Raw genomic sequence first — 27,226 nt, forward strand, 5'->3', positions numbered from 1 at the left:
TGAATACAGAGCTACAGAAGTTTATTGAACATGCTACAGAGGAAAAGCAGAACACACACACGATAGAAGAGAAACATCTAAAACAAGTCCGACCAAATCTCCCGTTAGAAAATTATTTTAATTGTGCCGCTTCCAAACTATATCTGAATCTTACATTTCCAGAGATGTAAAAATTAAACTAATATAGAAAATATACGCGACTTTTTCCCTCTTGAAAACATACATTTCTAGATACGTTTATCCAGCAAATTGAGGTTGTGGGACTCTTACAAACCATAGCGGGTATTATATGTAGGTCTGCTTAAAATAACTGTATAAGGAATTAATGTCGTTGATAATGAATCAGGTCCTGTACCTTATCTTATTTTTTTTTTCTCCTCACAGATATATTTTGTATATCAGAGAGGTTCATTCAAATGTTGATTCATTTCCTTTGTGATACAACTGTAAATGAAAAAGACTAAAAAAGGCACAAACTTTGGTCCCAACCAGGGTTGTCCCTCCTCTAACAGCAACACGTTGACGTCACAACAGGTTCTAGTTCGCTAACCTCCTTCCAACACATGCAACAGCGGAGTTTTGGTATCACTTTATTTGAAACTGTATGTCACAAAACAGTCCTAATATTGTCATGACATTTGCTTTGTGTCGTGTGTAATGACGATATTGTGACAGTTAAGTGCAGTTCAAATTAGTAAAGTATTACAAATATATGTTTTATTCCAAGAACTAGAGAGAGCAGGCAGTAGAAGCTTAGAAAACCACTCACCTCTTACCCATGTGTACATGAATGTGATGAAAAACAAGGGAAGTAAAAACCTATAAATCGCACATTAAGACTATTTTAGTAAAATGTGTAAACTAAAAAAATTAAATAAAATAAAAAAAACGGGGAAAATAAACTAGGGTTAAATCAGTATTGTTCGTTGTTTGTCTACAAGAAGCGTTCAAGCAACGTGGTCTAAATTATCTAAAATAAAATACTCAACTTCAATCTCATATTGTTCCCCACTCCACAACAACCGCAGTGAATTTAACCAAAAAAAAGGAGAGAAAAAAAAACCTCCACAAATTGAACAGCAACTGAAAAAGGCAAAACTTGGGTGGCAGAAACATACAAACTACACAGTGACACGGGAGAAGAGACAAATCATGTTAAATTTCACATCAAAATTAATGTGCCTCAAAATCAGACAGGGATTCATGTCAATATTTGGATGTAAAAAATAATTGATAGTCTGGTAAGGCACATATCTTGTAGAACTAATCATAGTCAAAAGAGGCGCCCATGTCCATTCATCCACCCTTCGTAATGAGAAGGTAGAAAAGGCAAATAGTTTGCTGATCATACAAATGGGTTATAGGATTAACACAGGGGTCAGGATCAGGGGGTATGGGGTTAACACAGGGGTCAGGATCAGGGGGTATGGGGTTAACACAGGGGTCAGGGGGTATGGGGTTAACACAGGGGTCAGGGGGTATGGGGTTAACACAGGGGTCAGGGGGTATGGGGTTAACACAGGGGGTCAGGGGGTATGGGGTTAACACAGGGGGTCAGGGGGTATGGGGTTAACACAGGGGTCAGGGGGTATGGGGTTAACACAGGGATCAGGGGGTTAACACAGGGGTCAGGGGGTATGGGGTTAACACAGGGGTCAGGGGGTATGGGGTTAACACAGGGGTCAGGGGGTTAACACAGGGGTCAGGGGGTTAACACAGGGGTCAGGGGGTTAACACAGGGGTCAGGGGGTTAACACAGGGGTCAGGGGGTTAACACAGGGGTCAGGGGGTTAACACAGGGGTCAGGGGGTTAACACAGGGGTCAGGGGGTTAACACAGGGGTCAGGGGGTTAACACAGGGGTCAGGGTCAGGGGGTATGGGACTAACACAGGGGTCGGGAATCAGGTGAAGGGGTTTAAAATGTCCTCAAAACATAGAAGTACAACAATTTCTTCTCCCCGATTTGAGTTTCTGGTTCTCTCTGAAGGAATGACTGATAACACTTTGAAACAATAAAGTCAAAATGTGGTCCTCAAGCGTCTGGAACGAGTCAACGGGGTTAACAAATGCCAGCCAAAATCTGCTAGGGAAAAAACAGAAAGCGATGTTGTGGAGGATCGTTATGCCGGTTTAGATGGTGGATTTGGAGAAGGAGACTCTCAGGTGATGGTTGTCACCCATGTTGTAATTGTGGAGGTCGATCAGACCCTGGATGGCCTCTTCCACCGTCGACATCTGGAGCAGCGCCATTTTGTGATCCCTGGGAAGAGAAGAATGGTTGAACACATCGAAATACAACTTGGATCCGTCGCAAACCGTTCCATCAGCATGTCGTGTATATTCTGCTCTGCTCTCAACCACCCCACAGCCTCACAGAATGGACAGGAACACAGAGCTACGGCGTGTCTCATCACTCCCTGGAGCTAGCCACAGAGCTACGGCGTGTCGGAATCAATTCTCAAGTTCATTCACAACCAATTGAAGAACAACCGTAGCTCAGTTCTGTTATTATATAGTGGTGAAGAGAGACGTACTGAAAGAACTTGAAAGCGTTCACAGTTCCCCCGGCGTTGGAGAACAGCAGTCGGAGGTCTTCCTCGGTTACGTCCGTTCTGTGGAAACACGTGAATTTAGCATTTTAAGGACACAGCCAACCCAGACACAGACCATAACTTTTCTTTAACTAGTCAAATCAGTTAAGAACAAATTCTTATTTTACAATGACAGCCTAACCCCGGTCGACGCTGAGCCAATTGTGCGCCGCCCGATGGGACTCCCAGTCACGACCGGTTGTGACACAGCCTGGAATCGTACCAGGGTCTGTAGTGACGCCTCTAGCACTGAAATGCAGTGCCTTAGACCGCTGCGCCACTCGGGAGCCCTAAGACTTCACTGATCTAAGAACAGTTTTGTATTAGCTCATAATGGTTATTCTTAGGATTTGAACATGGTAAGCAGATCCTGTGTCTGTTGGTGTATTCCCTTTGAGATAAAGTTCCCTTAACTTTTCTTCCAGGTATAGATGTTGTCTCAGATGACCTTCCCCAGGGTCAGATGACCCTCCCCAGGGTCAGATTACCAGATGACCCTCCCCAGGGTCAGATGACCCTCCCCAGGGTCAGATTACCAGATGACCCTCCCCAGGGTCAGATGACCCTCCCCAGGGTCAGATTACCAGATGACCCTCCCCAGGGTCAGATGACCCTCCCCAGGGTCAGATTACCAGATGACCCTCCCCAGGGTCAGATGACCCTCCCCAGGGTCAGATTACCAGATGACCCTCCCCAGGGTCAGATGACCCTCCCCAGGGTCAGATTACCAGATGACCCTCCCCAGGGTCAGATGACCCTCCCCAGGGTCAGATTACCAGATGACCCTCCCCAGGGTCAGATGACCCTCCCCAGGGTCAGATTACCAGATGACCCTCCCCAGGGTCAGATGACCCTCCCCAGGGTCAGATGACCCTCCCCAGGGTCAGATGACCCTCCCCAGGGTCAGATGACCCTCCCCAGGGTCAGATGACCCTCCCCAAATCCTAGTGAGAAAGAACAAAACTGTACTTAAAATCAGTGTCTAGGGGAATACACTAGACACAGGAGGTGTTTACCATGTCCGAATCCTAACAATAACCATTATGAGTTAATACAAAACTGTTCTTAGATCAGTGTGCAGTGTAGGGGCCATGTGGTAGACTTACGGGATGTTGGAGAGGTGAAGAGTAGTGGTGGGAGGGAAAATGTTCTGAAAGTTCTTGGAGCCGGGCTTCTTGAAGCGGTGCAGGGGCGAGTTAGTGAAGTCTTTGGTGAGGCCCTGGTCATCCAGTCCATCTCTGGGCAGCTGCACTGAGGTGTGCTTAGACAGAGCCACCCTGATGGCTTTCCCATGCATCTTCTGCCCATTCAGGTGACTCATAGCTGGAAGCATTTCATTTGTACCGAGTGAGTTTTTAATACAGCAGTACTTGTGTCCCAAGACAATCACCCCCCGCATTTAGGAGAGAATCTACTTTAAAAAGAATGGAACAATCAATCAACTAGACACTAAATAAATCTGGGGAGATGTCCTTTTTATCCGTCAATAAACATGAGACAATGGAGGAGGACCATGTTACCTAGCCGGGGCCGGGGCCTTACCTAGCCGGGGCCTTAACTAGCCCGGGCCGTGGCCTTACCTAGCCGGGGCCTTAACTAGCCCGGGCCGTGGCCTTACCTAGCCGGGGCCTTAACTAGCCCGGGCCGTGGCCTTACCTAGCCGGGGCCTTAACTAGCCCGGGCCGTGGCCTTAACTAGCCCGGGCCGTGGCCTTAACTAGCCCGGGCCGTGGCCTTACCTAGCCGTGGCCTTACCTAGCCCGGGCCGTGGCCTTACCTAGCCGGGGCCGTGGCCTTACCTAGCCGGGGCCGTGGCCTTACCTAGCCGGGGCCGTGGCCTTACCTAGCCGGGGCCGTGGCCTTACCTAGCCGGGGCCGTGGCCTTACCGGGCCGGGGCCTTAACTAGCCCGGGCCGGGGCCTTAACTAGCCCGGGCCGGTGTCTTACCTAGCCGGGGCCGTGGCCTTACCTAGCCGGGGCCGTGGCCTTACCTAGCCGGGGCCTTAACTAGCCCGGGCCGGGGCCTTAACTAGCCCGGGCCGGGGCCTTAACTAGCCCGGGCCGGGGCCTTAACTAGCCCGGGCCGGTGTCTTACCTAGCCGGCGGGGCCTTACCTAGCCGGGGCCGGTGTCTTACCTAGCTGGGCTTGGTTGGCATCAGCCATCTGTATCAGAGCACTGTCTTTCTTATTGTAGAGGATCTTCACCCTCTGGGCATCGCCATACACCCCTAGGTTAAAGTCATGAGCAGACGAGAGGAGGGCGAGGAAGAGGAGGAAGAGGAGACAGTGAGGAAACACTTTAGCACTTGAGATAGGGGGAAAGTTTAGGCAAGGCAGAGACAGAGTAAGAGGCTAGATAGAGAGAGTCTGAATGTAGGCTAGAGATCATTCATCAGAATTAACATTTGAAGAGATGTTGACAAGAGGTGTGTGTGTGTGTTAAGGACAGATTGAGACATCCCCATAAACAGATAAGTTAATGACATGTTTGGCTAATTAAACTACTGTACAGGCTATGCCAAATCAATGTACCATGCATTAACACAAATCTATTGATGGGTCAATTTCGATAGCCAAAGAGAGACAGAGAACCAAACCAAATGTAACAGAGGAGCAACAACAAACAACAACAAACTACAAGTCAAAACAATTAGTGCAATATGTAAAAGAACAAAATAAAAAGTGAACGTCTCTTTAGAACAGAAATAAGCAACAGAAAGCTAACGACAACATACCGAAGAGAGTAAACAGACTTTGGGGCGTAACCATCTTTAGAAGAGAAGAGAGCAAGCAGCAGAAGACAGGAAGACAGGTAGAAGAGTCGGAGCGGAGCGGAGGTAGAGAGCGGAGATGGACAGATCATCCAGAACGGAGGAGGGTGGTTTCCCGTAGAATGGTGAAGGTGGTCATGGAGTATGGTTCAAGGCAGTTAATTTGGGGATAAAGGAACAGGTTTTGTTCAAGCACCAAGCATGAGCAGGGGGTTATAGAGATGGAGGGATGGATGGATGGATGGATAGATGGAGGAGCGAGATAGAGGGGGGAGGGATGAACGGTAGGTAGGTGGGGAGGGAGGGAGAGAGAGAGCGCGAGAGGGTAGGTAGGTGGGGAGGGATGAAGGGTAGGTAGGTGGGGAGGGATGAAGGGTAGGTAGGTGGGGAGGGATGAAGGGTAGGTAGGTGGGGAGGGAGGGAGAGAGCGCGAGAGGGTAGGTAGGTGGGGAGGGAGGGAGAGAGCGCGAGAGGGTAGGTAGGTGGGGAGGGAGAGAGAGAGAGATGAAGGGTAAGTAGGTGGGGAGAGAGAGAGATGAAGGGTAAGTAGGTGGGGAGAGAGAGAGATGAAGGGTAAGTAGGTGGGGAGAGAGAGAGATGAAGGGTAAGTAGGTGGGGAGAGAGAGAGATGAAGGGTAAGTAGGTGGGGAGAGAGAGAGATGAAGGGTAAGTAGGTGGGGAGAGAGAGAGATGAAGGGTAAGTAGGTGGGGAGAGAGAGAGATGAAGGGTAAGTAGGTGGGGAGAGAGAGAGATGAAGGGTAAGTAGGTGGGGAGAGAGAGAGATGAAGGGTAAGTAGGTGGGGAGAGAGAGAGATGAAGGGTAAGTAGGTGGGGAGAGAGAGAGATGAAGGGTAAGTAGGTGGGGAGAGAGAGAGATGAAGGGTAAGTAGGTGGGGAGAGAGAGAGATGAAGGGTAAGTAGGTGGGGAGAGAGAGAGATGAAGGGTAAGTAGGTGGGGAGAGAGAGAGATGAAGGGTAAGTAGGTGGGGAGAGAGAGAGATGAAGGGTAAGTAGGTGGGGAGAGAGAGAGATGAAGGGTAAGTAGGTGGGGAGAGAGAGAGATGAAGGGTAAGTAGGTGGGGAGAGAGAGAGATGAAGGGTAAGTAGGTGGGGAGAGAGAGAGATGAAGGGTAAGTAGGTGGGGAGAGAGAGAGATGAAGGGTAAGTAGGTGGGGAGAGAGAGAGATGAAGGGTAAGTAGGTGGGGAGAGAGAGAGATGAAGGGTAAGTAGGTGGGGAGAGAGAGAGATGAAGGGTAAGTAGGTGGGGAGAGAGAGAGATGAAGGGTAAGTAGGTGGGGAGAGAGAGAGATGAAGGGTAAGTAGGTGGGGAGAGAGAGAGATGAAGGGTAAGTAGGTGGGGAGAGAGAGAGATGAAGGGTAAGTAGGTGGGGAGAGAGAGAGATGAAGGGTAAGTAGGTGGGGAGAGAGAGAGATGAAGGGTAAGTAGGTGGGGAGAGAGAGAGATGAAGGGTAAGTAGGTGGGGAGAGAGAGAGATGAAGGGTAAGTAGGTGGGGAGAGAGAGAGATGAAGGGTAAGTAGGTGGGGAGAGAGAGAGATGAAGGGTAAGTAGGTGGGGAGAGAGAGAGATGAAGGGTAAGTAGGTGGGGAGAGAGAGAGATGAAGGGTAAGTAGGTGGGGAGAGAGAGAGATGAAGGGTAAGTAGGTGGGGAGAGAGAGAGATGAAGGGTAAGTAGGTGGGGAGAGAGAGAGATGAAGGGTAAGTAGGTGGGGAGAGAGAGAGATGAAGGGTAAGTAGGTGGGGAGAGAGAGAGATGAAGGGTAAGTAGGTGGGGAGAGAGAGAGATGAAGGGTAAGTAGGTGGGGAGAGAGAGAGATGAAGGGTAAGTAGGTGGGGAGAGAGAGAGATGAAGGGTAAGTAGGTGGGGAGAGAGAGAGATGAAGGGTAAGTAGGTGGGGAGAGAGAGAGATGAAGGGTAAGTAGGTGGGGAGAGAGAGAGATGAAGGGTAAGTAGGTGGGGAGAGAGAGAGATGAAGGGTAAGTAGGTGGGGAGAGAGAGAGATGAAGGGTAAGTAGGTGGGGAGAGAGAGAGATGAAGGGTAAGTAGGTGGGGAGAGAGAGAGATGAAGGGTAAGTAGGTGGGGAGAGAGAGAGATGAAGGGTAAGTAGGTGGGGAGAGAGAGAGATGAAGGGTAAGTAGGTGGGGAGAGAGAGAGATGAAGGGTAAGTAGGTGGGGAGAGAGAGAGATGAAGGGTAAGTAGGTGGGGAGAGAGAGAGATGAAGGGTAAGTAGGTGGGGAGAGAGAGAGATGAAGGGTAAGTAGGTGGGGAGAGAGAGAGATGAAGGGTAAGTAGGTGGGGAGAGAGAGAGATGAAGGGTAAGTAGGTGGGGAGAGAGAGAGATGAAGGGTAAGTAGGTGGGGAGAGAGAGAGATGAAGGGTAAGTAGGTGGGGAGAGAGAGAGATGAAGGGTAAGTAGGTGGGGAGAGAGAGAGATGAAGGGTAAGTAGGTGGGGAGAGAGAGAGATGAAGGGTAAGTAGGTGGGGAGAGAGAGAGATGAAGGGTAAGTAGGTGGGGAGAGAGAGAGATGAAGGGTAAGTAGGTGGGGAGAGAGAGAGATGAAGGGTAAGTAGGTGGGGAGAGAGAGAGATGAAGGGTAAGTAGGTGGGGAGAGAGAGAGATGAAGGGTAAGTAGGTGGGGAGAGAGAGAGATGAAGGGTAAGTAGGTGGGGAGAGAGAGAGATGAAGGGTAAGTAGGTGGGGAGAGAGAGAGATGAAGGGTAAGTAGGTGGGGAGAGAGAGAGATGAAGGGTAAGTAGGTGGGGAGAGAGAGAGATGAAGGGTAAGTAGGTGGGGAGAGAGAGAGATGAAGGGTAAGTAGGTGGGGAGAGAGAGAGATGAAGGGTAAGTAGGTGGGGAGAGAGAGAGATGAAGGGTAAGTAGGTGGGGAGAGAGAGAGATGAAGGGTAAGTAGGTGGGGAGAGAGAGAGATGAAGGGTAAGTAGGTGGGGAGAGAGAGAGATGAAGGGTAAGTAGGTGGGGAGAGAGAGAGATGAAGGGTAAGTAGGTGGGGAGAGAGAGAGATGAAGGGTAAGTAGGTGGGGAGAGAGAGAGATGAAGGGTAAGTAGGTGGGGAGAGAGAGAGATGAAGGGTAAGTAGGTGGGGAGAGAGAGAGATGAAGGGTAAGTAGGTGGGGAGAGAGAGAGATGAAGGGTAAGTAGGTGGGGAGAGAGAGAGATGAAGGGTAAGTAGGTGGGGAGAGAGAGAGATGAAGGGTAAGTAGGTGGGGAGAGAGAGAGGGAAGGAAAATGTAAATGTAAAAAACAAAGTAAGGGAGGGAGACAAATTAAAATACAGGTCAGTACACAGGAAATGATGCAGGAGTTTGGTCAGACTGACTGGTTCATGTACTTTATCACAACTAAACAAGCAAATAAACTGGGCCAAATGTAAATCATCCCCTTGACAAACATGGGTAAGGTACAGTCAATGTCAAAATCATACGAGTTATAGCCTAGCAATGAAGAAACAAAAAAGGCATGCGATAGGCTAGCGCATGAAGTCCAGGATCAGTCGGTGTGTAGTAAAGGGTATGAAATGAAGATAACTAGTAGGAAGCAGTCAAAACTCTGGTTAGTATCATCCACATGCAAGAACAGACAGGAAACCACCTGGAAGCACTATGGCATCCATAGATCATGTGTGACCCCACAGACATACATGTCAACAGGGTGTGGGGCCCCAAAAACAATAACTGCAAGTCAAAGTATCTGAAATACGGGGTCCTCCCCAGAGACAGAGAGGTAAAGTCAGGAGAGGAGAGAGAGACAGTTACATCTCAGTACAGTACAGCAAAAGGAGAAAGAGAGAATAGGAGAGTTAACCAGCTTCAACTCAACATGGCAGAGAGGAGAGTTAACCAGCTTCAACTCATCATGGCAGAGAGGAGTTAACCAGCTTCAGCTCAACATGTCAGAGAGAAGAGATGAGTGTGTTAACCAGCTTCAGCTCAACACGGCAGAGAGGAGAGATGAGAGTTAACCAGCTTCAGCTCAACATGGCAGAGAGGAGTGTTAACCAGCTTCAGCTCAACATGGCAGAGAGGAGAGTGTTAACCAGCTTCAGCTCAACATGGCGGAGAGAGGAAAGATTAGAGTGTTAACTTCTTGTGAATAGGGGGGCGGTTTTCACTTTGAAAAAAATCGTGCCCAAATTAAACGGCCTCGTACTCTGTTCTAGATCATACAATATGCATATTATTATTACTATTGGGTAGAAAACACTCAGAATGTTTCTAAAACTGTTTGAATTATATCTGTGAGTTAAACAGAACTCATTTGGCAGCAAACTTCCAAACAGGAAGTGAAAAATCTGAAAACGAGGCTTTGTTTCAGGGCCTGCCTATTCAACTGGCTTTTATTTATCGATATGTATGCACTTCATACGCCTTCCACTAGATGTCAACGGGCAGTGGAATGTTGAATGGGGTGTCTAGCTTGATCTGAGGCCGAATAAGAGCTTTTGGAGTGACAGGTCCGGTATTTTGTTTGTTTTCGACGGCGCGCGGGGGACCTCGACATTGTCTTCTGAAAAGCGTTCGGTATACACGGCGAATTGCTCCGGCTCTGATTTTATTTGATACATATGAGAAAAACATCATAAAGTAGTGGATTTTTCAACCGAGTTTGATCAGTTTATTGGGACTTTTGGAATTTTTCATTCTTTGCGCCAAGAGATGATGGGCATGTTCGCGCCACAATGCTAGCCAAAGTTGCTAATTCGACAGAAGAAAAGGACATTCTAAAACCAAACAACGATTTAATCTGGAAATAGGACTCTTTGTACAACATTCTGATGGAAGCTCAGCAAAAGTAAGACACAATTTATGATGTTATTTCGTAGTTCTGTGTAATATGTTGACTCCAACTCGGCGGAGAATAGGTGAGCGCTGTCTCACAATAATGCATTTTGTATGTTGTAGTAAAGTTATTTTAAAAAAATCTAACACAGCAGTTGCATTAAGAACCAGTGTATCTTTCGTTTGCTGTACAACATGTATTTTTTGGTAAAGTTTATGATGAGTTCTTTGATTAGGTGACTGTCCAAAATATCTCTGGAGATTTTGGTGAATAGTTGCTACGTATTCACAATGTATAACCACGATTTGCAGCTCTAAATATGCATATTTTCGAACTAAACATAAATGTATTGTATAGCATGATGTTATAAGACTGTCATCTGATGAAGTTGTTCAAGGTTAGTGATTCATTTTATATCTATTTTGTCGGTTTTGTGAAAGCTATTTTGTCGGGGAGTAAATGGCATTGTGTGTTTGGCTATTGTAGTGAGCTAATAGAAATATACGTTGTGTTTTCGCTGTAAAACACTTCAAATCTGAAATATTGGCTGGATTCACAAGATGTTTATCTTTCATTTGCTGTACACCATGTATTTTTCAGAAATGTTTTATGATGAGTATTTATGTATTTCACATTGCTCTCTGTAATTATTCTGGCTGCTTTGGTGCTATTTGTGATGGTGGCTGCAATGTAAAACCATTATTTGTAGCTATAAATATGCACATTTTCGAACAAATCTATTGTATAACATGATGTTATAAGACTGTCATCCGATGAAGTTGTTTCTTGGTTAGTGATTAATTATATCTATATTTGTGGGTTTTGTGAAAGCTACCTATGCGGTGGAAAAATTGTGAAAATATGCCGTTGTGCGTTTGGCTATTGTGGTTAGCTAATAGAAATACATAGTGTTTTCGCTGTAAAACATTTTTAAAAAATCGGAAATGATGGCTGGATTCACAAGATGTTTATCTTTCATTTGCTGTATTGGACTTGTGATTTCATGAAAATTATATTATATCCCTGTCCCGTTAGGCTAGGCTAGTCAGCTTTTTTAATGAGGATGCTCCCGGATCCGGGATGGGTATTAACTTCTTTTGAATAGGGGGCGCTGTTTTCACTTTGGGAAAAAATCGTGCCCAATTTAAACGGCCTCGTACTCTATTCTAGATCGTACAATATGCATATTATTATTACTATTGGATAGAAAACACTCAAGTTTCTAAAACTGTTTGAATTATATCTGTGGGTAAAACAGAACTCATTTGGCAGCAAACTTCCAGACAGGAAGTGAAAAATCTGAAAACGATGCTCTGTTCCAGGGCCTGCCTATTCAATTGCTTAATATTTATGGATTTGCATGCACTGCATACGCCTTCCACTAGATGTCAACAGGCAGTGGAAGGTGGAATGGGGTGTCTAGCTTGATCTGAGGTCGAACAAGAGCTCTTGGAATGACGTGACCAGAATTTCCTTTCTCTACCTAGGCGCGGGAAGGACATCAGCATTGGCTTCTGAAAAGCGAGCGGTATAGACGGTGGATGTCTCCGGCTCTGATTTTATTTGATAGATGTGATAAAAACATCATAAAGTAGTTTTTTTCAACCGAGTTGTATCAGTTTTTTCAACGTTTATTGCGACTTTTGGAATTTTCCTTTCTTTGCGTCTGGAGAAGATGGGCATGTTTGCGCCACATGGCTAGCTAAGGTTGCTAATTCGGCAGGAGAGAAGGACATTCTAAAACCAAACAACGATTTATTCTGAACAAAGGACTCCTTGTACAAGATTCTGATGGAAGCTCAGCAAAAGTAGGAACAGTTTATGATGTTATTTCGTATTTCTGTGGAAAATGTTGAGTCCTATTTTCCACCCTTTTTGCGGGCGCTGTCTCGCTATAACGTAAGCTGTTTGTTATGCTAAAGTTATTTTTAAAAATCTAACACAGCGGTTGCATTAAGAACTAGTGTATCTTTCATTTGCTGCACAACATGTATTTTTTAGTAAAGTTTATGATGAGTTCTTTGGTCAGATTAGGTGAGTGCCCAAAATATCTCCGGACAATCTGGTGAATCGATGCTACATATTCACAATGTATAACCACGTTTTGCAGCTCAAAATATGCACATTTTCTAGCAAAACATATGTGTATTGTATAACCTGACGTTATAGGACTGTCATCTGATGAAGTTGGTCAAGGTTAGTAATTCATTTTATATATTTTGCTGGTTTTTGCGATCGCTACCTTTTGCTGCTGATAAATGCATTTGTGTGTTTGGCTATTGTGGTAAGCTAATATAATGCTATATTGTGTTTTCGCTGTAAAACACTTTTAAAAAATCGGAAATATTGGCTGGATTCACAAGATGTTTGTCTTTCATTTGCTGTACACCATGTATTTTACATAAATGTTTTATAATGAGTATTTAGGTATTTCACGTTGCTCTCTGTAATTATTCTGACTGCTTTGGTGATAGTTTTGATGGTAGCTGCAATGTAAAACTATGATTTATACCTCAAATATGCACATTTTCGAACAAAACATACATTTATTGTATAACATGTTATAAGACTGTCATCTGATGAAGTTGTTTCTTGGTTAGTGACTAATTATATCTCTATTTGGACGGTTTTGTGATAGCTACCTATGCGGTAGAAAAATTGTGAAAATATGCGGTTGAGTCTTTTGCTATTGTGGTTAGCTAATAGAAATACATTGTGTTTTCGCTGTAAAACATTTTAAAAATCAGAAATGATGGCTGGATTCACAAGATGTTTATCTTTCATTTGCTGTATTGGACTTGTGATTTCATGAAAATTATATTATATGATATCCCTGTCGCGTTAGGCTAGGCTATGCTAGTCAACTTTTTTGATGAGGAGGATCCCGGATCCGGGAGAGAGAAGCGGTAGAGGTTTAAGTAAAGGTTAACCAACTTCAGCTCAACATGGCGGAGAGAGGAGAGAGGAGAGTGTTAACCAGGTTCAGATCAACATGGCGGAGAGAGGAGAGAGGAGAGTGTTAACCAGCTTCAGATCAACATGGCAGAGAGAGGAGAGAGTAGAGTGTTAACCAGCTTCAGATCAACATGGCAGAGAGAGGAGAGTGTTAACCAGCTTCAGATCAACATGGCAGAGAGAGGAGAGAGTAGAGTGTTAACCAGCTTCAGATCAACATGGCAGAGAGAGGAGAGAGTAGAGTGTTAACCAGCTTCAGATCAACATGGCAGAGAGAGGAGAGAGTAGAGTGTTAACCAGCTTCAGATCAACATGGCAGAGAGAGGAGAGAGTAGAGTGTTAACCAGCTTCAGATCAACATGGCAGAGAGAGGAGAGAGTAGAGTGTTAACCAGCTTCAGATCAACATGGCAGAGAGAGGAGAGTGTTAACCAGCTTCAGATCAACATGGCAGAGAGAGGAGAGAGTAGAGTGTTAACCAGCTTCAGATCAACATGGCAGAGAGAGGAGAGAGTAGAGTGTTAACCAGCTTCAGATCAACATGGCAGAGAGAGGAGAGAGTAGAGTGTTAACCAGCTTCAGATCAACATGGCAGAGAGAGGAGAGAGTAGAGTGTTAACCAGCTTCAGATCAACATGGTGGAGAGAGGAGAGAGTAGAGTGTTAACCAGCTTCAGATCAACATGGCAGAGAGAGGAGAGAGTAGAGTGTTAACCAGCTTCAGATCAACATGGCAGAGAGAGGAGAGAGTAGAGTGTTAACCAGCTTCAGATCAACATGGTGGAGAGAGGAGAGAGTAGAGTGTTAACCAGCTTCAGATCAACATGGCAGAGAGAGGAGAGATTAGAGTGTTAACATGGCAGACAGAGGAGAAAGAGAGAGGCTCAGTCTGCACTGGCAGGCTTCGACATGTATATGGAGAGATGGAGAACGAGGAGATAGTGTTGGTTTGTGATAAGCGTTTGGCCTACGTCTGGAGGGGGTAGATAAATCATTACTGACCTCTTCGTTGAGGTTGGAGGCCAGGAGCACGCCGCTGGAGCCAGAGTGACCAGACAGAGCTACCCTCCCTGCAGCAGCAGCCGCCGCTGCAGCAGCATTCAGCGGGCTCAGGCCACCTGGAGAGGTCAGAGGGGTCAGGAATTAGACCCAACACGAAGGAGCCAAGGATGAATTCAGCTCACCCTGGGCTAGTGAGGATAGAGATTTCCCTTTAGGACCAACGGAAAGGTCACCCTGGGCTAGTGAGGGCAGAGATTTCCCTTTAGGACCAACAGAAAGGTCACCCTGGGCTAGTGAGGGCAGAGATTTCCCTTTAGGGCCAACAGAAAGGTCACCCTGGGCTAGTGAGGACAGAGATTTCCCTTTAGGACCAACGGAAAGGTCACCCTGGGCTAGTGAGGACAGAGATTTCCCTTTAGGACCAACAGAAAGGTCACCCTGGGCTAGTGAGGGCAGAGATTTCCCTTTAGGACCAACAGAAAGGTCACCCTGGGCTAGTGAGGGCAGAGATTTCCCTTTAGGACCAACAGAAAGGTCACCCTGGGCTTGTGAGGATAGAGATTTCCCTTTAGGACCAACAGAAAGGTCACCCTGGGCTAGTGAGGACAGAGATTTCCCTTTAGGACCAACAGAAAGGTCACCCTGGGCTAGTGAGGACAGAGATTTCCCTTTAGGACCAACAGAAAGGTCACCCTGGGCTAGTGAGTACAGAGATTTCCCTTTAGGACCAACAGAAAGGTTACCCTGGGCTAGTGAGGGCAGAGATTTCCCTTTAGGACCAACAGAAAGGTCACCCTGGGCTAGTGAGGACAGAGATTTCCCTTTAGGACCAACAGAAAGGTCACCCTGGGCTAGTGAGGACAGAGATTTCCCTTTAGGACCAACAGAAAGGTCACCCTGGGCTAGTGAGGACAGAGATTTCCCTTTAGGACCAACAGAAAGGTCACCCTGGGCTAGTGAGGACAGAGATTTCCCTTTAGGACCAACAGAAAGGTCACCCTGGGCTAGTGAGGGCAGAGATTTCCCTTTAGGACCAACAGAAAGGTCACCCTGGGCTAGTGAGGACAGAGATTTCCCTTTAGGACCAACAGAAAGGTCACCCTGGGCTAGTGAGGACAGAGATTTCCCTTTAGGACCAACAGAAAGGTGGAAAATATGCAAAGTCTGCCCACCCAGAGACCTGGGCGAGGTAAAACAAATGTTTCCCTGGCAGTCAGGTAGACGGGTACAGACAGTCCAGTAATAGTGATTCCACCTGACACTAGACAAGGATCATGTTAACAAACATGAACAGAGAAACAAACCTCACAGAACCAGAGATGTAAAAAGCAGAGCTGGCCCCTAAACCAGTGTCACGCTTCCAACTTCCAGACACCATGAGTCCCAAAGAACACGCCAGAGAGGAAGAGGGGGGGTCTACCAGCGATCTTACCGAGCAGAGAGGGGGGGGGGTCTACCTGGGATCTTACCGAGCAGAGAGGGAGGGGGTCTACCTGGGATCTTACCGAGCAGAGAGGGGGGGGGTCTACCTGGGATCTTACCGAGCAGAGAGGGGGGGGGTCTACCTGGGATCTTACCGAGCAGAGAGGGGGGGGGGTCTACCTGGGATCTTACCGAGCAGAGAGGGAGGGGGTCTACCTGGGATCTTACCGAGCAGAGAGGGAGGGGGTCTACCTGGGATCTTACCGAGCAGAGAGGGAGGGGGTCTACCTGGGATCTTACCGAGCAGAGAGGGAGGGGGTCTACCTGGGATCTTACCGAGCAGAGAGGGGGGGGGTCTACCTGGGATCTTACCGAGCAGAGAGGGGGGGTCTACCTGGGATCTTACCGAGCAGAGAGGGGGGGGGTCTACCTGGGATCTTACCGAGCAGAGAGGGGGGGGGTCTACCTGGGATCTTACCGAGCAGAGAGGGAGGGGGTCTACCTGGGATCTTACCGAGCAGAGAGGGAGGGGGTCTACCTGGGATCTTACCGAGCAGAGAGGGAGGGGGTCTACCTGGGATCTTACCGAGCAGAGAGGGAGGGGGTCTACCTGGGATCTTACCGAGCAGAGAGGGGGGGGGTCTACCTGGGATCTTACCGAGCAGAGAGGGGGGGGGTCTACCTGGGATCTTACCGAGCAGAGAGGGAGGGGGTCTACCTGGGATCTTACCGAGCAGAGAGGGGGGGGGTCTACCTGGGATCTTACCGAGCAGAGAGGGGGGGGGTCTACCTGGGATCTTACCGAGCAGAGAGGGGGGGGTCTACCTGGGATCTTACCGAGCAGAGAGGGGGGGTCTACCAGGGATCTTACCGAGCAGAGAGGGGGGGGGGTCTACCTGGGATCTTACCAAGCAGAGAGGGGGGGGTCTACCTGGGATCTTACCGAGCAGAGAGGGGGGGTCTACCTGGGATCTTACCGAGCAGAGAGGGAGGGGGTCTACCTGGGATTTTACCGAGCACAGAGGGGGGGGTCTACCTGGGATCTTACCGAGCAGAGAGGGAGGGGGTCTACCTGGGATCTTACCGAGCAGAGAGGGGGGGGGGTCTACCTGGGATCTTACCGAGCAGAGAGGGAGGGGGTCTACCTGGGATCTTACCGAGCAGAGAGGGGGGGGGGTCTACCTGGGATCTTACCGAGCAGAGAGGGAGGGGGTCTACCTGGGATTTTACCGAGCACAGAGGGGGGGGTCTACCTGGGATCTTACCGAGCAGAGAGGGAGGGGGTCTACCTGGGATCTTACCGAGCAGAGAGGGGGGGTCTACCTGGGATCTTACCGAGCAGAGAGGGGGGGGGGGTCTACCTGGGATCTTACCAAGCAGAGAGGGGGGTCTACCTGGGATCTTACCAAGCAGAGAGGGGGGGTCTACCTGGGATCTTACCGAGCAGAGAGGGAGGGGGTCTACCTGGGATCTTACCGAGCAGAGAGGGGGGGGGTCTACCTGGGATCTTACCGAGCAGAGAGGAGGGTGTCTACCTGGGATCTTACCGAGCAGAGAGGAGGGGGTCTACCTGGGATCTTACCGAGCAGAGAGGAGGGTGTCTACCTGGGATCTTACCGAGCAGAGAGGAGGGGGTCTACCTGGGATCTTACCGAGCAGAGAGGAGGGGGTCTACCTGGGATCTTACCGAGCAGAGAGGGGGGGGGGGGGGTCTACCTGGGATCTTACCGAGCAGAGAGAGGGGGGGGGGTCTACCTGGGATCTTACCGAGCAGAGAGTTTGAGTCCTTGCCTTGGAAGGCAGCAGCCATGTTGGGGTCCATGGCAGGCTGTCCGTCCCCGGCGGGGAGCTCTGGCCGGGTGTAGTCACGGCTCTTGTCGTTGTTGTACTTGACGTTCAGGTTGACCAGCTTGGAGTAGTCGATGCGGAGCGTACAGCACGAGTTGTAGATGTTCTGACCATCCAGGGCCTGAGGAACAATGGAACGATTCCACTTGAGTTTATTTGCCATATGTAATGATAAGTGAAGTATAACCGGAAATCTTTGCAAAACAGCAACTATACAAATTATAAAACTCAGTACATAACAAATTGATAATGAACGATGAAAAGTCCCACTCACTATTTTGGCTTGCTGGGCGGTCGGTGGGTCGTTGAACTGCAGCAGAGCCTGGAACTGATTGTTCTTGGTGAATGTGATTATCTTCATGACCGTGCCGAACTTTGAGAAGATCTGACCCCCGAAGAAAAAAAAAAACAGCAGCAATACAAAAATATTGAAAATACAACCTCTACGAAATAGCTGATGTATAACTATCAGATGTAATATAAAACTACTGTTAAAAAACATTCTCATTTTGTAATGAGATGAAAGGGCAGGAGGTGGTAGTCAAGTTGTTATGTCACATGCAAGTGACAAGTACAGTGAAATGCCTTTCATGCAAACTCAAAACCCAACAGTGCAATAATCAATAACAATGTGAATGGCCAGGCACCGTCTCTGCCTGGCCGGTTCCCCTCTCTGCCTCTAACCCTATTACAGGGGCTGAGTCACTGGCTTACTGGTGCTCTTCCATGCCGTCCCTAGGAGGGGTGCGTCACTTGAGTAGGTTGAGTCACGTGATATCCCCTGTCCGGTTTTTCGCGTCCCCCCTTACCACACCTCCTGATATAGATGTCCTGGATGGCAGTGAGCTCGGCCCAAGAGATGCACTGGGATGTCCACACCACCTCCTGTGGAACCATGCAATCGAGGGCGGTGCCATTGCCCAGTGAAAATGCTCTCAAATGGTACAGAGGAATTTGAGGGCCCATTTTATCTGTCTTAATGCTGTTGCGTCTTCTTTGGGCCATTTGAAGTCTTTAGTGATTTGGACACCAAGGAACTCGAAGCTCTCGACCTGCTCCACTGCAGGCTTGTCGATGTGGATTGGGGGCGTTCCGAGTCTTGTTGGTAGCAAATCTGCGATCGGAGGTCGTCCATTTTATTGTCGAGTGACTGAATGTTGGCCAGCGGATTGGGGGGGGGGGGGGGGCAGAGGTAGCTGGTTTTACCTTTGCCTTAATCTCACCAGGATACGCCACCCCCTTTTGCCTCTAAAGCCGACGTTTCCGCTTGGGTAGCCTGAAAATTGGGTCGAAATTACAGAGAGCCCAGGGAAGATGAGTAGAAGTTGAAGCCGGATATGGAGTAAGTAACTGCTGGTCTGATGTTCAAAAGTTATTGTCGGTTGTAAGAATTAATAGTGCATACATTTAATAGTGCATGAAAATAAAGCAAAAAGAAGCAAAAATAATCACAAATAGCAAAGTTTGGTCGGAGCTTGCAAAACGGCTGCCATCCAGGACAGCGCCATTGATTCGGATCACGTCTGTACAAAATGGAGGATAATCACAATATTTTTTATATTGCATTCATTAATCTGGCATCTGACTGACAAACCTATTAGAAAAACTAAAAATACATAGTGAATGTAGGTTACCTGCTGCAGCACATCCAGAGTGACTGGGTAGAACATGTTGTCAATGATTATTCTGAGCACAGGGCTTGATGCAGCGGTTAGATCCGCAATGGAGCCTGACGTAGGAGTACCACCTCCTTGGACCGCTGACACCGCCTGCAGGACGGCCTGGGCCCGCTGGTTTCCACTATCTGTTTTGAGTTGTTTGTGGTTGGAGTACTGGATGAATACGGGGACGTTCCGAACATGCGGTGTCACAGTAGAGTAGTAGTTGATCATGGTTATTGCTGCTTCCTCTGTCCCCAGCTCCAAGAAAGCCTGAGGACCAATAGAAACAGCATTTAGTCTTCTGTTAGGCTACATACCCGATGGCATCCTATGAAACTGTACCATGTCTGTATCCAAGGATCCAGACTAATATTTTCCCCTGGTGGCACCAAGTTTTTCCAGTTGGAGGCACCAGCCTACGATTTGGTCACACCCTCCAAAAAGTGTTTTGTATATTTTTATAATATTTTACTCCTATTTTTTATTTTTGGGAATGTTCAATAAAATGAATTATCTTTATGTGCACTAATATCATATTGTAATTAATTTTAGAGATAATTCTCCACCGGAATAACTCAATCACATTAGCTAGATGGCTAACTGTAACTATAATAGCCACTGCTAGTAGCGATGTATTAAGCTAACAATACATTTTGTTCATGTCTAAAAGAATATTGCTGTTGTCGTCTACCACTCAATGAAGGCCTATGAAATCGCAAAGACCAAATGCGCAGTTCGCTCGCTCCGTATCTCAAAGCCATATCAAATATCTTAGTTGTAAAATAGTTGCTATTGGGCTCAAAATTGAGAGCAGAGAAGAATAAAAAAGTATTCATACCAACAGAAAACTAATAAGCTCCTTTCTTCAACTGTGAAGAACAGGAGAGCTGTGTTTTTCAGGCAATTTTGTTATACAATCCGAAACGCTTTTCTTTCTCCGAGAGCATCCCCCCCCCCCCCCCGGGAACTAAGAGCGGTTTGCGCGACTGCATCAGTAGGAAACAGGTACCGGGGGCAGGTAGACACTCATCACAGGAATCATGTGGATACTGTACTTTACGGTTTGACCAAAACATGGTTTTAGCCTCCTAATTTTTTTTTTACTTGCTGGGCCAAGTCAAAGGGTCGCAAAATGTGATTAAATGGTAGCAGTCTGGAACCCTGGTATCATAAAATACTTTACAGACAGGGAGTGGGACATAAACGAAAAAAACATGGCGATTCATGCAACAAAATTGTAAACACGACATTCATGTCAGACAAACAAACACAGCCAATGTTTTTTTAAATCCTTGTGACAAGGAATACGAATGGATTAAAACCCAGGCAATTATGAATGAGACAAGAGGTCACACAAGAAAGGACAAAGGGCCAACCGACCATAGCCTACTCCTTGAAAGATACACATTCAATCTTTGGCAAGCCCCTGACAGAGAACACAATCTAAATTGGCTGCTGTATTATTCTGGGCCAAAGATCGTCTATTAAATTGACAGGACAGTCGACTGACCGCTCTAACATTGGAAAAAGATGTCCTCAGAGATGGAAGGCAGGCGAGATCAGGTGGGACCCTTCTAGCCAATGAGAGGGCAGATACGTATGTGAACTACATAGTATCTTTGTTACTGTGCCATATTAGTGTCCGTGACAGCTGGGGCAGCGCCATTGAGGCCATCTCCTCTTTCAAGCAGGGGTTGGAACCGGTTCAAGGAAGAGAACAGAAAAATACATTTGTCAACGAACAGAATCAGAACCAGGAACGAAAGTGATCTACACTGTTACGGAACAGACCCTTTATTCTAAAAACATGGGAACCAGTTAACAACAACATAGTGCCTGTGCAAAGCCCTTACTCTGTCACTCAGATACATATTCCAGCGTCTGCCTGCCAGCTAAAAAATCTTTGCCAGTGTTTGTGCCTGTGTAGGCTACCTGCCCCTTCGAAGCATATGCTACAGTAGCCTACTGACATTACTTGATTCAGAAATTAGGTAGAGATTTTTTATTAGAGAAGACATGATTGGGCTCCCGAGTGGCACAGCTGTCTAAGGCACTGCATCTCAGTGCTAGAGGCGCCACTACAGACACCCTGGTTCAAATTCCGGCTGTATCAACAACTGGCCATGATCAGGTGTCCTATAGGGCGGCGCACAATTGGCCCAGCGTTGTCCGGGTTTGGCTTAATTGTAAATAAGAATTTGTTCTCAAATGACTTGCCTAGTTAAATAAATGTAACATTTAAATTGGATTTATTAACTACAAAAATATGTTTTTATTTTAATTCTGGTGCCACTCTGCATACAAGCTTGTTAGTCCAACGTTAACTTTCAGAAGTTAAGACATAAGTATAACTGTGTGGACCTAATACATAACAAGATGCCAAGCGTTTCAAGCCTCCTCAACCCTCCCTGCCTCGCCCTCTCCCCAATCACAAAATGCCACATGTCCACTTATATCAGTGAATTTGTAACAACCTAACCATTACGTAACTTCTATTAGATCAAATAGAACTCACGTAGCAAATTAGCAATTACATTTTTTATTAACCAATTTCGACACTCATTGACCTATATACAAAAAATTCCTCCCATTGTGGGCTTATTTTTCGTATAGATTTTGGGCCGAGTAAAACCTTGCTGATTGCCTATTCCTCTATCTGGGCACACTCACCTGGTTTTTCCCCTTAAGCGTCAGGATATTTGTGACCTTCCCGAAAGGTAACCCCAGGGCAATGACCTCCGATTCTGAAGTTTCATTGGGCAGTTTTCTGATGTGCAGCACACGAGAGGGAGGGGCCTCCATCCGGTCTTCCACTCTCAGCTTTTTACTGTCGCTCCCATTGGATTTACTGTCGCTCCCATTGGCTGTAACATCTAGATAGAAGACACAGCTTTTATTGTCCCAATCCTGCTCTAAAGCCACCCCTCAGAAAGCACAAAACACCCACTAACTAAAGAGGAGCACGGAATGAACACCACTAGACTCCATCCTCTTACGATGGACGAACACGTCATACCTGAACTTCAGTATTATTGTTTCTCAAACATTTAAAAGTATAATACTATATTTGGCATCTGAATGCAATATACACTGAGTGTACAAAATATCAGGAACCCCCCCCCCCCCCCCCCCCCCCCCCCCCCTCTTTTGCCCGCAGAACAGCCTCAATTAATCAGGGCATGGACTCTACAAGGTGTCGAAAGCCGTTTCACAGGGATGCTGACCCATGTTGATTTAAATGCTTCCCACAGTTGTGTCAACTTGGCTGAATGTCCTTTGGGTGGTGGACCATTCTTGATACACACTGGAAACGTTTGAGCATGAAAAACCCAGCAGCGTTGCAGTTCTTGACACACTCAAACCGGCGCACCTGGCACCTACTACCATACCCTGTTCAAAGGCTCTTAACTTTTGTCTTGCCCGTTCACCCTCTGAATGGCACACATACACAATGTCTCAAGCCTTAAAAATCCTTCTTTAACACGTCTTGTCCTCTTCATCTACACTGATTGAAATAGATTTCACAGGTGACATCAATAAGAGATCATAGCTTACACCTGGATTCACCTGGTCAGTCTATGTCATAGAAAGAGCAGGTGCTCCTAATGTTTTGTTGAGGATTTCAAGTTACATTAATACAGAAACTTTTCCCAGTCAACCCGTGTCAGGCTTCATTCTCTTCACCCCCGGCGGCAGGTAGCTTAGTGGTTAGAGCGTTGGGCCAGTAACCGAAAGGTTGCTGGATCGAATCCCTGAGCTGACAAGGTAAAAATCTGTCGTTCTGCCCCTGAACAAGGAAGTTAACCCACTGTTCCTAGGCTGTCATTGTAAAAAAGAATTTGTTCTTAACTGACTTGCCTGCTAAAATGTTTTTTTTTTTTTTTTTAAATACCTTACTATAGTTCCTCTAAGACATTACAGCCATGTTCTGAAGAGATCTAGCCTATTGAAATGCACCACATCTCTATTTCAGTCACATGCTAGCGTGTGTCCACCTACACATACTGAAACACCTGCCGTGAGGAAGACATTGACCAATACAGCCGTTCTACTTCAAACATTCATTAATCCTTTGACTTATTTGAATGCCGTTGGAACACGGTCAAATTACTTATGCAAATATCTCTTCAGAGAGGGCTGGGGGAGGGGGGGAGAACCCCAAACTTACCACTGATACTGCTCATTTCAGATCCACTGTTGTAGACACTGGTTGACATCAACTCATCTGATCCTCTCTGGAGAAAGAAAACAAAGAGAGAAAGAGAGAGGGAGAGAATAAGAGAAAGAGAGAAAGTGGGAGGGAGAGAGAAAGAAAGAAATTGAGAGCAAGCAGAGCCCCTGAAAGACGACAATGAAATACAGATCTCTCTCTGGATAGTCAGAGAAAACAGAGGGGGGACATAAAACCAGAAAGAGTCGCCTCGGTTTTTTTTGTTGTTCTTGTGTCAGTCAGCTTAATCCCATGGAGTCTCATGATGTCAGACATGTCATTTCATCTGGGAAATCCCAGAAGGCTCTGAGCCGTCTGTCCGCTGGGCTGCAGTAAGCGTCTGTCCGCTGGGCTGCAGTTGGTGGCTGACGCGCTCAGAGTCCTGCTAAAACTGACAGACGGGACAGCAATGCTATGCCTGGAGCCATTAGAGACCCATCTAACAGGCCTGAGTCTTAAGCTTTTTTCTATTTTTGTCTGAAATGTTCTTTCTCTCTAACAAAATGTATAGACACAATAAACTCTGTAAGGCCAGAGTCCACAAATACATTTTAGTAAGTTGTCTAGCTTAAAAACGTGACAACTAGGCCAAGGCTAATTCACACCAGGGCTGGGAATGTAACTGAAAGGAACGCTTCTCAAAGCAAACTTTATTTTGGACGTGAAACATTGATGAAATAAACACAGAGGCAAAGCCCAGGTTTGTTATAATGAGTATTTCCATTAGAGGAAGTTACCTTTGTTTTGCACCAGATGGAACAAGGGTTATTGGACACGAATCAAGTTGGAAGGGTACAGGATCACCAAGCATTTATAAGAGAACAAGTTTCTCCCTAAACAGATTCGACTTATGTTGTTCCTATTTAGTTACTGTTGTTCTAATATCATGAAAGCTAGAAATGAGGACTTGAAATGTAGCTGTATTTTTTGGGACCCGATACTACATACTCTCTCAACAGTAGTAAGTTACATTTAGGATTCTGTACTCATACCAGTAGGTCTATGCCCAGATCCTGACTTGAAAGCACAACTTTTTAAACAATTGTTGTCAATGGGAGAGAGGTAAATTTGAGTTGTGTGTCAGGCATCTGCCCATAAAGTTCTCCAGGGGTCGAAAAACTGGATGGAGGCAAACCTTGACCAGCGTGAGATACATTAATCTGATGTAGCCTAATGTAACAACTCAACTGGGTAAGAAAAAAGGGTTTTGTATTGCCATAGCAATGAAAGGGAATTTCAAGATATGGTTTCCATTTACCTAATTAGCTATAACCTTTGCCATAAATACATATATTTTACCTTTATTTAACTAGGCAAGTTCTTATTTACAATCACGGCCTACCGGGGAACAGTGGGCTAACTGCCAGGTTCAGTGGCAGAACGACAGAGTTGTACCTTGTCCGCTCCGGAGATTCGAGCCAGCAACCTTTCGGTTACTGGCCCAACACTCTAACCACCAGGCTACTTGCCATAGAAAGGGCATTGGGCTGAAGCTTACCTTCACACCAACTGCAACATCTCCCATACTGAAAAAGAGAGGGAACAGAATGATTAGCTACCTCGTTAAGCCAAATCTTTCCACAATTATAGCAGCATGCCGCTGCTTCTTTACTTATCTCTAGTTCAACTTGCTAGTAGCTAAGGAAGTTAGCTAGCAGGCTAACGTTAGTGTCGTGGCTACATGCAAAAAGAAAACCACCAGTGACAAACGTTTCTCTCTCTCCACACCAGCACATACGTTAGCTAGTGAACTCCTAGTTACACATATAAAATGGGTAACCTGTATGGCAATGCACGTTAGCCAGGGATTTTGTAGTTTAACGGTGTTGATAGCTTTGTGAGTGGATAGCTTACGCTAGCTACAATTCCGATCAACAAAGGATAAAAGTAATGATCACCGGACAAGTGACGACACACTTTGTCATGCTCGAGTGGTCCTCATTTCTTAAGACTAGCCAGAGCTAGCCGCTTGAGCTAGCTAGTTAACTCACGTTAGCTGAACGTGATTGCCCAGTCAATTTATTAGCTGGTTTCTTAGTTGCAAAAGCAAAATATAATTTTTGTTATTTAACTAAAGCTAACTTGCCATCGCCGTCTGGCAGTTCACATGCCCAGCCAGGAGTTAGCTAACGTTAGCTAGCCAAGCTAACGTAACGTTAGCTAACCAAGCTAACGTAACGTTAGCTAGCTACCCTTAGCTTAAATAAAAACCAAGCTAGGGTGAGGTAAGCAAGCTACTCGAATTGAATCAACTAAATATTGCCGCGCATGAAGAATCGTTCATGAACAACACATAGATGGCCAATACATACCCGTCCATTGCTAGAATATCGTTATAAACGACACAGTTTTTTTTGCACTTCTCTTGCCAACAGCACACAACATACAACAAAATGGAGGGACTTGAGAGTTTGGCGAAAATAATCGAACCCGGCGGAAATAGTCGAACAAAAAACGTGTTTCTTTTTACACGCAGCAGCATGTATTTTTCTCTGTAAAACCAATTTGAACATTTTAAGACATAATGGTACGCTATTTTGTACTTCATAAAGACTTTAAATTAATGCATTGTCATTAATTAGTCTACATCATTTGCTGTGAGCATTGAGTTTTTTTTTTTTTTTACGCTATAGGTCTGTTTGTTTATCCTTTTAATGTGACTCTAGGTTGTGCTAGTTGTGCCTATATCAAACATGGACATGGCTATATTACACACATACACTGAACAAAAATATAAACCCAACATGTAAAGTGTTGGTTTCTCTCACATTTTGTGCATACATTTGTTTACATCCCTGTTAGTGAGCATTTCTCTTTTGCCAAGATAATTCATCCACCTGACAGGTGTGGCATATCAAGAAGCTGATTAAACAGCGTGATCATTACACAGGTGCACGTTGTGCTGGGGACAATAATAGGCCACTCTAAAATGTGAAGTTTTGTCACACACACACAATGCCACAGATGTCTCAAGTTTTGAGGGAGCGTGTAATTGGCATGCTGACTGCAGGAATGTCCACCAGAGCTGTTGCCAGATAATTGAATGTTCATTTCTCTACCATAAGCCGCCTCCAACTTCGTTTAGAGAATTTGGCAGTATGTCAATCCGGCCTCACAACCGCAGACCACATGTATGGCGTTGTGTGGGCAATGTATGTCAATGTTGTGAACAGAGTGCCGCGTGGTGTGGGGTTATGGTATGAGCAGGCATAAGCCATGGACAACGAACACAATTGCATTTTATCGATGGCAATTTGAATGCACAAAAATACTGTGATGAGATTGTGAGGCCCATTGTCGTACCATTCATCCGCTGTCATCACCTCATGTTTGAGCATGTTAATGCACGGCCACATGCCACAAGGATCTGTACAAAATTCCTGGAAGCTGAAAATGTCCCCGTTCTTCCATGTGTAACAGATGTGAAATGGCTAGCTAGTTAGCGGGTACGCGCTAGTAGCATTTCAATCAGTTACGTCACTTGCTCTGAGACTTAAGTAGGGTTTCCCCTTGCTCTGCAAGGGCCGTGGCCTTTGTGGAGCGATGGGTAATGATGCTTCGTGGGCGACCGTTGTTGATGTGTGCAGAGGGTCCCTGGTTCGCGCCCGTGTCGGGGCGAGGGGACGGTTTAAAGTTATACTGTTACATTGATGCTGTTGACCCGGATCACTGGTTGCTGCGGAAAAGGAGGAGGTTGAAAGGGGGGTGAGTGTAACGGATGTGAAATGGCTAGCTAGTTAGCGGGTACGCGCTAGTAGCATTTCAATCAGTTACGTCACTTGCTCTGAGACTTAAGTAGGGTTTCCCCTTGCTCTGCAAGGGCCGCGGCTTTTGTGGAGCGATGGCTAACGACGCTTCGTGGGTGTCAGTTGTTGATGTGTGCAGAGGGTCCCTGGTTCGCGCCCGTGGCGGGGCGAGGGGACGCCGTAAAGTTATACTGTTAC

General features: G+C 46.5%; 1 protein-coding gene across 2 annotated transcripts; it reads right to left on the reverse strand.

Annotated features, from left to right (window-relative positions):
• Positions 1-25,703, reverse strand: LOC129858949 (polypyrimidine tract-binding protein 2-like). Of its 2 annotated transcripts, none has more exons than XM_055928201.1 (13): positions 25,595-25,703; positions 24,781-24,808; positions 23,241-23,307; positions 21,743-21,945; positions 19,046-19,342; positions 17,686-17,796; positions 17,331-17,532; positions 14,142-14,257; positions 5,328-5,361; positions 4,728-4,820; positions 3,699-3,915; positions 2,536-2,613; positions 1-2,261 (listed from the first exon to the last, which is right to left on the reverse strand). In XM_055928201.1, exons 1-13 carry the CDS (start codon positions 25,600-25,602, stop codon positions 2,132-2,134), a joined length of 1,584 nt encoding a protein of 527 aa, XP_055784176.1. In that variant the 5' UTR covers positions 25,603-25,703; the 3' UTR covers positions 1-2,131. The 2 variants fall into 2 exon arrangements, with proteins under 2 accessions (XP_055784176.1, XP_055784177.1); XM_055928202.1 differs by lacking the exon at positions 25,595-25,703 and adding an exon at positions 25,063-25,126.
• Between the last annotated feature and the right edge of the window lie 1,523 nt (positions 25,704-27,226).

This window comes from Salvelinus fontinalis, chromosome 7 (genome assembly GCF_029448725.1).
Source record: "Salvelinus fontinalis isolate EN_2023a chromosome 7, ASM2944872v1, whole genome shotgun sequence".
Lineage (NCBI taxonomy): Eukaryota > Metazoa > Chordata > Actinopteri > Salmoniformes > Salmonidae > Salvelinus > Salvelinus fontinalis.